This window comes from Pan troglodytes, chromosome 22 (genome assembly GCF_028858775.2).
Source record: "Pan troglodytes isolate AG18354 chromosome 22, NHGRI_mPanTro3-v2.0_pri, whole genome shotgun sequence".
NCBI lineage: Eukaryota > Metazoa > Chordata > Mammalia > Primates > Hominidae > Pan > Pan troglodytes.
The window spans coordinates 33,768,981-33,782,419 of NC_072420.2; the positions used below are offsets into that span (position 1 = coordinate 33,768,981).

Consider the following 13,439-nt stretch of genomic DNA (forward strand, 5'->3'; position numbering starts at 1 on the left):
TCACAGTTATTCTTATCACACTCCCTCTGCGAACCTCTGTCAGTTATGTTCTATTTCTCTGCCTCCCATCCACCAACCTGCTTTCAAGTTTTGATGTGGCAGAAACTCTCTGAACATCTATAAAACAAACGATGCATTTCTCTTTTAGAATGCATTTCACAATGATTACGTGAAACTTCTTGTAAAGAATAGTTCTTTTCACATATACAGTCAGAGATATTAAAATGCATGTTTATTAGCAATGTGTAGAATTTTATTGTTTGGTGCTCACAGAAGCAATGTAAATTTCCACATCTGTTAGGTCACTCTGAGAGTGTATGTGTTGTGTGGGGAGAGAGGGCATGCCCATCTGTTTGAGCTATGTCACCAAAATCTATATCAAGATTTTTAATTAGGCTGAGAGTGGTGGCTCACGCCTGTAATCGCAGCACTTTGGAGGCCAAGGTGGGCGGATCACTTCAGGTCAGGAGTTCGAGACCAGCCTGGCCAACATGGTGAAACCCTGTCTCTACTAAAAATACAAAAAATTAGCTGGGTGTGGTGGCACATACCTGTAATCCCAGCTACTCGGAAGGCTGAGGCACAAGAATCATTTGAACCTGGGAGGCGGAGGTTGCAGTGAGTGAGATCACACCACTGCACTCCAGCCTGGGTTTCAGAGTGAGATTCTGTTTCAGGAAAAAAAAAAAAAAAAACACTTTTAATTAAAAGGAAACCCCCAAAATACACAGTTGATAATTTATTTTCCTATTTTTTTCTTCACACACACACACACGCATCACAAGACAAATTTAGGCTCAGAAATAACCTTAAGTAATAAACTGTATTAAGCCACAATGCCATTTATTAAAAATAAAATAAACCTTCTTATAATATTTGCAAAACACAACCCATGACATTCGATAATCTTGAGTGTTGTCATCAGAACCAAGAACACTGTATAACTGCCTATGTCCTTCCACATTGGAAATAAAGACAACTGTGACAACTATATTGCATTGTACACAACAACTACACAACATTGTAAGCAACAATAAACATTGTGTCAGTTTACAACTACTTGTTTAACTTGTATTCTCTGTCAAAGTGAACAAAACTCATTTTCTTTCACATTTTCCCAGCAGGAATCTTTATTTAACCTGAACTGCTTCTAAGTGTGACTGAGACTCTGGTGAGCTGGTCCCAGATGAGATGGGATCAAGCATCCCCAAGGAGTCCTCCCTGTCCAAGAACAACTACCGAAGGGTAATCCATTTACTCTTCCCCAATTTTCTCTCTCTACTACTACTCTCCTCTACCCAGAAAGGAGAAATGTAGAACAAAGCTAAGGGCTACTCTCTTTGCAGCTCCTTCCCTGACCTTTGTGTTCCAGGAAGAGTTATATTTGGATGGGATGGGGGCACCTGATATAGGGCAAACAACGGACAAGGCTTCCGCTTCTCCTAGAGACAGTGTAAATATCAACACCTACTGGGTAATTTAAACTTTCCAAAGAATATTGACCTTCTTAGAAGTAAGTAGCACTTTAAAAAGTGAACTTCATTATTCCATTAGAGGTCTAATCTCTAGCCAGTTAAGCAGCACATTTTAGCAGCTGTTTACTCTGCTGGCCTTCTGCAAGAGGACGGTTTCGTGCAGGACAACAGGGGGCTTCACAGCAGTACACCCCATCTTTGTTCTTACAGAGGAGAGGGATGGTGCTACATCTGAAACACACTCACACATCACTGAGGCTTTGAGTCCCCAGTGTCTGCCATTTCCAAGGTCCAAGCTTCTTGACCCAAAGCAAGAGTAGATGGCAGGGACAGGGGAATGCGCAGGAGACACTAGGTTTCTACACAAGGAAAAGGAAATCTGAGGCACACACCTCTGCAGAGTGAAAGGAATCACCAACACACACACACACACAAGCCCCTTTAGGCAAAGAAAAGAGCGGTTGTTATGGTGGACACAAGTTGCTCCCCAAGCATGTCCTCAATGTGGGAGGCCGCAGCAGCTGCCTCCCCTTGAGACAGACCCCGGGGCCCGTGCCAGCGGCCACAGTAACTGGCTGGCCCTTGCCAGCTGTCACACTTTGCATGCCGCTGCTTCAGCCCAGCACAAGGGACCATCCAAGTCACCAGCTCCAACCAGTCCCAAATCCCGTGCCCAGGCTGGAGCTGGATGGCCACCCAGAACCCTCTTCTGAGGCCCTCTACCAAGGCACTGAAATATGCAGCATATCCAGTTGACAGTATCCTTGGCTGGGGGAGAGATAAGTCTTACAAGGAGGAGATGAGGTGAGACTTAGGTCTAAAGAAAACCCTCAGGGACACCCACAGGAAAGAGGGGTGCTTCTAGAGGGGAAAGGCAGCATGTGCGTGTTTCCATCTGTTTGATTCCTGGGTGCCCCTTCCTGTGGGTGGGAAATGGGGAGCCTACAAGTTAGGCAACCGGCCAAGGCTTTAGATTTTATCTTCCCCGTTCACTTCCTCTTTCTGCTGGCAGGGTAAGACCCTACGGGCCCCACCTAGGCTGTGTGCAGGGGAGGAAGCCGGAGGGGGATGTCACCAGGGCCTGCCCCAATCTGGCACCTCAGCTACAGGACAGAGGGTCCTGACAGTGAGGGTGGGCATTGCCGAAGAGGCTGGAGCAGGGTTTATGGTGGCAGGATTCTGGGGACACTCTCTTGGGGAACATGGCTGGAACCCACCAACTCATCAATATTGGCACAGTCTAGGCTGGCCCCTCCATCCTTACACCCAGTCCCCAACCCGCCCCATCATGGCCCCCTCCTGGGCTTCCTGGGAGCCTGGTTCTGCTGGAGGGAATTCAGGAAGCCAGTCCTTGGTGGGGCCGCTCTGCCTGTCCTGTCTGAAGGCACAGAGCAATCTACTGCCTTCTGGGAGCCTCAGTTATATCATGGACATCAAGGGATCAAAAATGCCCAGCTCACAGGGGCCCCATGAGAACCAAACGTAAAAGTGTCTGTAAAAATGACTTGAAAGCAAGCTGCTTCAACAGAAGGCGAAATGATTAGTGAGGTGTTAAACGTAATTGCTTGAAACATTCAAGACTCTTCCCTTGGTCTCTCTCTCTCCTTCCTGCTTAGTATGGTTCTGCTTAAGCACTCAGCTCCTTCCTGCCAAGGCTTCCCTCTCTCTCCCAAAGTGGGGCCCCCAGCACCACGTCCATGTCAGGCCAGGCCCCTCTGAGAGGCAGGAGATCTTACCAGGTTCCTTCCCTCTCTATGAAACCTTTAGGAAAATGCTTGGGTTAGAGCATTGCCAGGAGTTTGTGCATTTAAGGGATGAGCCTCTGAGCTAAGGGAGATTTCAGACCATCTTTAGAGACCTCCAGGACACACAGTAAGTGCCAAGCACTGTGCTAGGCTTCAGGAAGATGGAGAAATGAGCAGGTGGTCCCTACCGTAAAACAATCATAGCCAAATGCAGAGATGGTATCTACATAACACAATAGGCTATGAAGAAATCCTATCAATGGTTTGCCAAGAGTCATGAAAGGAGGAAGAGGAGAAATCACCAAGGCTTCCAGAAGAAAGCAAGGTTGGAGCTGAACCTGAGGCATAGGCAGGATGCTACAGGCAGAGCTGGGGGTCAGAAGCAAAGATCAGAGTGAACCCATGTGGCAAATATTGGTGGAAGAAAACCAGAACAAAGCAGCCCTGAAACCAGCAAACACAGCCACCAAGATGCCCTCTTCCCCAGGACATTGACAAGTTATAGTAGCATGCACTGGTGCTGGGGGCAGAAAATGTCCATAGACACCAAGTAATGCTATTCTATTTGGCAAATAAAATGATTCATTCCCACCCTCAACCGATAGGACTATGTGGGTGTTTTGTTTTGTTTTGTTTCTAATAAGAGGCCAATTTCTGAGTGACTTTTGCTTAAGCAAATGTCAAGTTGCTGATAGACCATCCCTTTCGGGGAGGAGAGAAACCCGACCCAAAGGCTCCTTTGTCCCTAAAGACCTTTCAATCAGAGGGATGGGGAAGGAGGTTGGGAGCAGCAAGGAGGAAATATCCTAATGCTACTTGTCATTTAGTCCAGAAATTTAGCGACCTGAACCTGGCAGGAAATTATGTATTTTAAGAAAAAAAAACATGATACACTCATGTTAATAGCAGCATAATTCGCAACAACCAAAAGCACCCCAAATGTCCATCCACGAATGAATGGATAAACCAAATGTGGTATATCCATATACTGGAATATTATTCAGCCTTGAAAAGGAAGAAACTTCTGATACATGCTACAACATGGATAAACCTTGACGACAATATGCTAAGTGAAAGAAGCCAGTCACTAAAAGACAAGTGCTGTATGATTCTACTTATATGAGGGACCTAGAGTAGAACAAATTCATAGAGACAGAACAGAAGAGTGAATTCCAGGAAATTGGGTGGGGGGGAGTGGGGAGTTGTTTAATGGGTGGAGTTTCAGGGTTGCAAGTTGAAAAGAGTTCTGGAGATGGGTTGCACAACAATGTGAATTTAATTTAAATCAATTTAATGTGCACACTAATGCATATAACATTACTGAACAGTACTCTAAACATAAGACGGTAAATTTTATGTTATGAATATGTGATCACAGTTTAAAAAAAATATGAGGGAGGTTGTTTTTGAGTAGACAGTTGCTGGAGGAAGGCACGTGAGTTGCAGCCTGACCAGTGCGACCAGTCCTCCTTCAACAGCCCTGCTTGCCTTGAAAAGGCGCCCTTACTCCGCTCAGGGGGCCTGTCCCGCGCGGCTGGCACAGGCGCTCACAATAACCTCCTAGAGCGGCGCCAGCCGCACCTCCGCGCGGCCCCAGCCGCACCTCCGCGCGGCCCCAGCCGCACCTCCGCGCGGCCCCAGCCGCACCTCCGCGCGGCCCCAGCCGCACCTCCGCGCGGCCCCAGCCGCACCTCCGCGCGGCCCCAGCCGCACCTCCGCGCGGCCCCGGCACAAGCAGCCAATGAACACGCGGCTGCGCCCGGCCTCGCGCCTCCATTGGCTGCGCCCCGCCACCCGCTGCCCCGCAGGTTCCCAAGCCGGGTTTAAAGGGGTAGGGCGCGGGCCAGGGCCCCACCATCGTTTCCCCGCGCGCAGGTCTGCGGGGAGGGGCGGCCTGCCGACCGGCCCACCCCAGGGCGTTCCTGAAGGGCGTCCTCGGCCGCCCCCACCGCCTCCCAGATGTACTATGCGGTTTCCCAGGCGCGCGTGAACGCGGTCCCCGGGACCATGCTGCGGCCACAGCGGCCCGGAGACTTGCAGCTCGGGGCCTCCCTCTACGAGCTGGTGGGCTACAGGCAGCCGCCCTCCTCCTCCTCCTCCTCCACCTCCTCCTCCACCTCCTCCACTTCCTCCTCCTCCACGACGGCCCCCCTCCTCCCCAAGGCTGCGCGCGAGAAGCCGGAGGCGCCGGCCGAGCCTCCAGGCCCCGGGCCCGGGTCAGGCGCGCACCCGGGCGGCAGCGCCCGGCCGGACGCCAAGGAGGAGCAGCAGCAGCAGCTGCGGCGCAAGATCAACAGCCGCGAGCGGAAGCGCATGCAGGACCTGAACCTGGCCATGGACGCCCTGCGCGAGGTCATCCTGCCCTACTCAGCGGCGCACTGCCAGGGCGCGCCCGGCCGCAAGCTCTCCAAGATAGCCACGCTGCTACTCGCCCGCAACTACATCCTACTGCTGGGCAGCTCGCTGCAGGAGCTGCGCCGCGCGCTGGGCGAGGGCGCCGGGCCCGCCGCGCCGCGCCTGCTGCTGGCCGGGCTGCCCCTGCTGGCCGCCGCGCCCGGCTCCGTGCTGCTGGCGCCCGGCGCCGTAGGACCCCCCGACGCGCTGCGCCCCGCCAAGTACCTGTCGCTGGCGCTGGACGAGCCGCCGTGCGGCCAGTTCGCTCTCCCCGGCGGCGGCGCAGGCGGCCCCGGCCTCTGCACCTGCGCCGTGTGCAAGTTCCCGCACCTGGTCCCGGCCAGCCTGGGCCTGGCCGCCGTGCAGGCGCAATTCTCCAAGTGAGGGCGGGCCTGGGCCTGGGGCGCGACCTCGGCCCGGCCTCCCTCCGCTCAGCTTCTCCGCGCCCCTGCTCCCTGCGTCTGGGAGAGCGAGGCCGAGCAAGGAAAGCATTTCGAACCTTCCAGTCCAGAGGAAGGGACTGTCGGGCACCCCCTTCCCCGCCCCCACCCCTGGGACGTTAAAGTGACCAGAGCGGATGTTCGATGGCGCCTCGGGGCAGTTTGGGGTTCTGGGTCGGTTCCAGCGGCTTTAGGCAGAAAGTGCTCGCTCTCACCCAGCACATCTCTCTCCTTGTCCCTGGAGTTGCGCGCTTCGCGGGGCCGATGTAGAATTTAGGGCGCCTTGCCGTGGTTGGCGCGCCCCGGGTGCAGCGAGAGGCCATCCCCGAGCGCTACCTCCCCGGAGCGGAGCACGCCGGCTCCCAGTACTAGGGGCTGCGCTCGAGCAGTGGCGGGGGCGGAGGGGTGGTTCTTTTCCTTCTCCTCCGCCAGAGGCCACGGGCGCCCTTGTTCCCGCCGGCCAGGTCCTATCAAAGGAGGCTGCCGGAACTTAAGAGGCAGACAAAGACCAGTTAGGCCGTGCAGACGGTCTGGGACGTGGCAGACGGACGGACCCTCGGCGGACAGGTGGTCGGCGTCGGGGTGCGATGGGTAGGGGCGAGGACAACGCAGGGTGCGCTGGGTTGGGACGTGGGTCCGCTTTTGTAGACCAACTGTTTGGAGAGCTGTATTTAAGACTCGCGTATCCAGTGTTTTGTCGCAGAGAGTTTTCGCTCTTAAATCCTGGGGGTTTCTTAGAAAGCAACTTAAAACTCGAGATTCACCTTTCGTCTCCCTTTCCCCAAAAGTAGCGTAACCAACATTTAAGCTTGCTTAAAAACGAAAACCAACCGCCTTGCATCCAGTGTTCCCGATTTACTAAAATAGGTAACCAGGCGTCTCACAGTCGCCGTCCTGTCAAGAGCGCTAATGAACGTTCTCATTAACACGCAGGAGTACCGGGAGCCCTGAACCGCCCGCTGCTCGGCGGATCCCAGCTGCGGTGGCGACGGCGGGAAGGCGCTTTCCGCTGTTCCTTAGCGGGCCGGGCCCTTGACCAGCGCGGCCCGCAGGTCTTCCTTCTCGCCGTCTTGCAGTTGAAGAGCTACATACGTAGTCAGTTTCGATTTGTTACAGACGTTAACAAATTCCTTTACCCAAGGTTATGCTATGACCTTTCCGCAGTTTACTTTGATTTTCTATGTTTAAGGTTTTGGTTGTTGGTAGTAGCCGAATTTAACTGGCACTTTATTTTACTTCTAACCTTGTTTCCTGACGCTGTACAGAATCAACAAAATAAAACATTTAAAGTCTGATTTTTTACATTTTTTGTCTGATTTGTTTGGTAATAAAAAAGACCTTGTATCCTAGTGGATTTAGAACCTCGGGGTGAAGGTAGGTAGGTAAATGACCGGGGTCCCACGTTTTAAAATGTGACTTCCTGATTTGTAAAATAATCCAATGAACAGGCAACTGTAGTTCAAGTTCAGGCATTCGTGGGAAATATGAGGATTATAGGTAAGTGGGTGGGTGGGGTAGAGAATGGGATAGAGAAGGGAGAGAGGCAATTCCAGGAATTCATTCTTTGCCAAGCTTCAGGCATAGGTCTTTTTTAATTACAACTTCATCCCCTGGAAAATGGGTTAAGCAATACCTTTATCATAAAATTGTAGCTCAACATCTTTCCAGGATATCCACCTTTTCTATATCCTTGGACAGAAGCTTAATACCACACAAGCATGAGCTTCCCGCTGCTGCACCCACCTACCCCTTATCATTTAAATCAGGTTGGAATTGTCTTCACCTAAGAGGTGAAGAAAGCACTTCTGTCTGTTTGGTGCTCTTAAAAAGAATTTGGAAGGCTGACCTGCTCACATTGCAATAATGAAACACTGCATAATTATTAATGAAACCCAACCACTGTTTAATGTAGGGGAGTAGTAGAGAAGTAGTGTCCCCTTTAACCTGAGGAAAATTAAAGAAAACCCAGAGATGACTTACTCAATTTTATCCATGTTGGTTTATCTGAGGCATATACACATTTAGAGAAAATGAGCACCACTTTGGAGGTGGGGGAAGGAGGTGGGAGGCGGCTGGAGAGATGGCATTGCCCGGCTACCATGCTGTGTCTATTTCCTTAAGGAGAAGTCAGGACAGGGCATGGGAGAAGGTGCTCTGAGCACCAACTCATTCCAAAAGAGGATTTCTCATGCTTCCTAGACTCTGCCACCAGCAAAGTCACCAGCTTTTATAAAAAGTAGATTTGAACTCTGGCCTTCTGTTTATTCAATGCCTTTCCTTGCTTACCTTATATCTTGGCAAGGGGTAGGGGAAAAAAGTGAAAATCAATGAAATCAAAAGCAAATTAGGTTCTCCTTGAAACAAAAATACTTCTAAGGGATTAGAAACAAACAATTTCTCCCACTGTCCAACACCAGCACCTAGATGCCACTGTCATTCCAGACATCATCTCTAAAAGGAGCCCAAAGCTACAGGGCAGAAAATGGGTCTGCCCTTCTCTACCTGTAAATGGGAACAATCTGCCCATGCCTTATAGGAAAAGTAACACTATATGTGTGTGATTTTTTTTTATTTAACTAAGAAAATCACAGCCTATCATGCTTTTCAGAAGGGCCAAAGGCTATAAATAAATTTAACAAGGACACACGGGGCTGTTTTGGGTGCCATCAAAATACTTATCTGCCTGCACGTAGCGTGCTTTTGGCCATTGTGCCAAGCAAGATTAGCAGACTTGCTCTATAGAAGGAGTTTACATCCTAAAAAATAGTACCAGCAAGCATTGAAGAGTCCTGTAGGATGAAACAGATAAAAAGTAATTATATACAGTGTCCACAATGCAAAGTCAGACTGCTCAACATCTGTCTATGGCAGGGCAGTGTATTCTGCATGCAGAGTTTAAGCTTAGACATGTGTGTTCTAGAGCATGGAGCTGCTTTTAGAAATCTTCAGTGCTATGTCACGCCAGCAAAGGAGCTAGCTGAATTGTCCACCATACTTGATTTTAGCTGGAGTGGGCTTTGTTCAGAAGGAACAAGTGTAAGCTAGCCTTTGAAGGGGTTGGGACAGCTGGGAGGGTCTTAGTAAGGTTCCTCGAGAAAGGCACTCTAAGACCTCAGAAGCAAGATGAGAAGGAACCCACGGCTCACTGCCAAAAAAGTTCCCTGCATCCAGCCAACCACCAAAGTGAGGTCCCGGCAATTAGAGTAAACTGAACCTAATGGGAAAATACACAAGGCCCTGAGAAATTATATTGTTATATATATTGGAGTCCAGGTGAGCAATCAGTAGACAGGGGGCAGAATCAATACACGATGGGATTTGCCTAGCCCGTAGTGATGGTCTACTTACAGATGTTCTCCTCTAAGGGAAACTGATGACACTAGACATAAAAATGTAACTTTGTGAAATATACAGCTTAGAGGGTAAGTGGCTCCTTCGAGGAAGAGGCTCCTCTCCAATCATGGAAAATGTTTCCACTTACTGAAGTTTAGAAGATGAACGACAGTGCTTCCATCTTGCACTCCACTTCAAGGTGTTTGGTCTTTCCTGAATGCTTAGGTACGCAGTTGAGGCTGGGTACAAAAGAGCCTCAGCCTGCTAACTAGACCCCCTGGAGCCTCCTGTTGTGTTTAGGAAGCCAGCCAGGAAAAAAAGGGGCTTTTCTTTCTGCCATAGAAGGATACCTGATGAACTTGCCAAGAGCAAGGTGATGGTTGGGAAGAGTCATTCAATTGACACTTTTGCTCCCTGGGTATGCAGTGCATTGACTAGGAAAGTATATTTCCCTCAGAAGGTATTTTCCTGCTTCTTCACTGCCTCTTTTCTCTTCTGCACACACAATAAATATTCAATAGGAAGATTACCACATTCACTGAAGTAGGCTCACAAAGCAATGGGGTGAAAAATGCCATGTTTTTCAAAAACATGAATTCACTTTTCTCCAGCAGATTTTTAGGTGTGGGGAAAGACGTTAGAAATACTGTTTCCAAGTAAGATCCAGTTAACGTGCAAAACTGGAGTAGCAAGATATTCCTCAAAACCTGCACACAAACTAGTCTCGTTATTTATGGAGACATCGGAAGATCGTTCTTAAGGCAGTTCCCATTCTGTCATTTTTAACTAAGCCCAGCGTAAAAGCTGACATGCCTGAAAAGAAACCAAACCACATTCTTTCTGCTCACACGGGATTAGGAGCTCTCCGCAAACTCTCCCCCTTCCCTCCTGCTGCTGTTGACAGGCCAGGCTCTGAGCTCAGGACAAGGAGCTGAATATTCCAAGTCCTTAAACACTACAGGCTGCATGACGCTTTTGTGTGTGGGGGGGGTGGGGGTGGGAGGGGAATGCCTTGATTGAAAGCAAAAAGAATGCATTCTACGTCCATGCTAAGCCTTCTGCGGTGACCACCGAGGACAGAGCATGCAAGTAGGCCACTACCTGGGACAAAGGCCGCAGGTACCAAATCATATCTGAGTCTCATGAATGCTGGCAGGCAAAGGCAGTTGCAAATCATCCATTCTCTCTTCTTCCTACTGAATAAGGCAACCGAGGCCCAGGATGGTCGGGAACCACAGTCAAAGCCACACAGGTGGTCAGAGGCAGTAATGCCAGGGACTAGCGCCTGCTTTGGGGAAGCACGGGCTGCTTCCTTGGTCTGTCCTGGTGAGACAAGGAATGGGAATCCCAACAGGAGGTCCCCACCCAGAGCTGAGCATGTTCTTCTGCCCTCCCCTGGAAAATCTCGGTCCTCTGGTCTCTTCCAGCCTCTCTGCTCAGCCTGTAGGCTGGCCCTGCTGGTGGCATCCAGGAGAGATAGGCTCAGGACAAATCCCTTGCTGGCTGACCTGACTGCAGTTGAGTCACCTGAACTTTCTCGGCAGCCTCGCCCCCTAGCCCCAAGAGAGGCCCAGACTGGTGACAGGGAGTGGCAGAGGCAAGGCCACCTCTGTGAGAGATCCTCTGACGGTTGCAGGTTTGTCATTCGAGTTTCTGAAAGTGAGCAAGCAGACGGCTGACAGACAAGGGCAGCAGGGTGCAAGGAGAAAACGGCTTCTGAAGGCACAGCTTCAGAGACTTTCTCCTCCTGGCTGCCTCACAGTGTTTTCATGTGGAAACTAGACATTCTGACCCTGCTGGAACCTGTGTCAACGTCGTCAGCATCTTTTTGTTGAGTGTTTTTCATGGACACGAGTGATTCCCCAACAGGCCCCTCTGCAGTGGTGGCCTGAAATAGAGGACAGACGCCCCTGACAGGCCCTGTACCTGGAGCAACCAGTCCAAGGCAAGCCATGGGGCCCAGGAAACAGGCTCCCAGCACTGGGATTCAATAAGGGCTGTTGTGTCCCAGAAGCTTCTAAGTGATGTGGGTAGCTCCTTAGAGAATGCCAAAGTCATAGGACCAGGAGACTTCAAAATCACAAGAGCAGATGAGAAGACTCGTCTGTGAGGTTAAAAAGAAAGAAAAAAGAAAAGTCAACTCACCTGGGGGCAGGCAGGTGGGAAGGAGAAGCTACTCTGCAGAAATGGCAGAGCATTACTACCAGAAATAAAAATAACAATGGTGCTGATAAGAGCTCATTGTGTTATCGGGCACCAAGCAGGGTTGTAAGCATTTTACATGCATGCTTTCATTTTGTAGGCACCAGCATTATCCCCATTTTACAGATGAGAAAACAGAAACGTGAAGATACAGAGACAGAAGAAGCTGAAGCCAGTTCAGGGAAGTTGTAGCAGCCAGACACAGAAAGAAATGAGGCTCTGTCTAGAAGAAAGAGAGCCCCCAAGGGTTGTCCTCTCTGTCATTGCTGTAATGTGGAGAGGGTCATTTTCCTTCCTCTCCTCAGCTCTTGGGGCAAGGCTGGGAAACCCCACCTGTACCCCAGTGCCCGCCCCATGTCTGGCTGTGGCTGCTTCTATTCATTGCATGTCTAACCAATGCATGATCCCGGCGTCAACGTCTCGCCACTCCCTGTCTCCTCTTTCTTGAGCCTGAGACCATGGGGTCATTCTTTTAGGTCATTTCACTTTTAGCTTTCTTTTTTTTTCAGTTTCACTTTTTCATTTTTATCTGATTTTTATTTCCCAAATTTTCAGACCTGGCGGAGCCTGATCTAAGAATGTGAGTAGTGAGATGTCAGGGATTGCGGATGGGGCAGAAGGGAGGCTTCACGCAGCCCACACCCTTCAACACATACATGCTCCTCGTCCTGGTCACCACTGAGTGTTACAGGCAAGAAAATAAAAACCCCAGACTCCTCAGACAGTGATCATTAGGTGTCATTCTGTTCAAATCTTAAAAAATAGTTTGAGCAGATGAAGAATCAGTAAAGAAAGCTTGGAGGTGATTTGATAACATTTTATCTACCCAGAGGACCAATCAAAGAGAGTATTTGTATTGTGGTGATGGTGGTGGTGGTGGTGCTGGTGGTGGTGGTGGTCGTGGTGGTGGTTTTGTTCCATTTGCTTGCTTCAGGTGGCTTCACTCACATGCTTCCTCTGCAGTCCTGGTTCCCCACAGCCACGGGCAGAAGGTACAGCCTATATATGAGTCTCTATCAGAGCACAGGTGTCCAGTGTAGGAAAAAATAAAATGGAACATTACAGCACCCCATTTAATAGACAACTTTTGAATTCACTTATGACCATGGTCTCCATGGTTCTAGGGGCTGTGAGGACATCAGAGATGCCTTTTGTATTTTATATTCACACAGACTCACAGTAACTCAGATGGAGGGCTGTAGGCTTTGAACCATGAACTGCCCCAGCGAGGCTGTGGGGGAAGGCGTGCAGGGCTGGCTGCTGTAACAGACCTGGCCACAGGAGATGGGAGAGATGGATGCTCAACCTTCCCCCTCCCATCCTCCGCTCATAAGAACCCTACTGTGTCCAAACACAATCAGACACCAATCTCCTCTCCCATCCTCCTGTCTTCCCTCCTCCTGGTCGTCTCTTCCCTTTAAGAGCCTGGCTGTGTGTTGCCCGATTTGGTCGTGTCTCCAGTTGGTCACTCCACTCCATGGCTCATGTAGGCTCATGTGTGACCTCAGTAGGCTACTTGAGCTCCAGTGCCTCAGTCTCCTCCTCTGTAAGGTCAGGGTAATAACAGGACCCACCTCCTTGGGGTTTAAATGAGGCAGTGGGATAAACCGTTAAGCATAGTGCCTATTGTACCTGCCGATGCTTTTCTTGTTGCCGCTGATAGAATTTTTTCCATTGTCTGGAAATTATTTCCATGGTGATGTGTACTGTGACAGCTGCTTTCAAAGGCACTAGTGTGAGGCCAGGCGCGGTGGCTCACGCCTGTAATCCCAGCACTTTGGGAGTCTGAGGTGGGAGGATGGCTTCAGCCCAGGAGTTCAAGACCAGCTTGGGCAACATGGCAAAACCCC

At 50.3% G+C, this 13,439-nt stretch overlaps 1 protein-coding gene and 1 long non-coding RNA gene across 2 annotated transcripts; one reads left to right on the forward strand and one right to left on the reverse strand.

Moving 5' to 3' along the window:
* The first annotated feature begins 5,073 nt into the window (after positions 1-5,073).
* On the forward strand, positions 5,074-7,349 carry OLIG1 (oligodendrocyte transcription factor 1). The gene has a single exon (XM_530336.7). It carries the CDS (start codon positions 5,180-5,182, stop codon positions 5,996-5,998), a length of 819 nt encoding a protein of 272 aa, XP_530336.5. The 5' UTR covers positions 5,074-5,179; the 3' UTR covers positions 5,999-7,349.
* A 5,073-nt stretch (positions 7,350-12,422) lies between these two features.
* LOC107972526 (uncharacterized) lies at positions 12,423-13,227 on the reverse strand. The gene is made up of 3 exons (XR_001715165.2): positions 13,164-13,227; positions 12,768-12,860; positions 12,423-12,602 (listed from the first exon to the last, which is right to left on the reverse strand). It is a non-coding gene; the product is annotated as an uncharacterized LOC107972526 (long non-coding RNA).
* Between the last annotated feature and the right edge of the window lie 212 nt (positions 13,228-13,439).

Bases quoted from the DNA above. Each gene is read 5' to 3' on its own strand.
- OLIG1 (XM_530336.7), top strand. From the start codon at position 5,180: ATGTACTATGCGGTTTCCCAGGCGCGCGTGAACGCGGTCCCCGGGACC.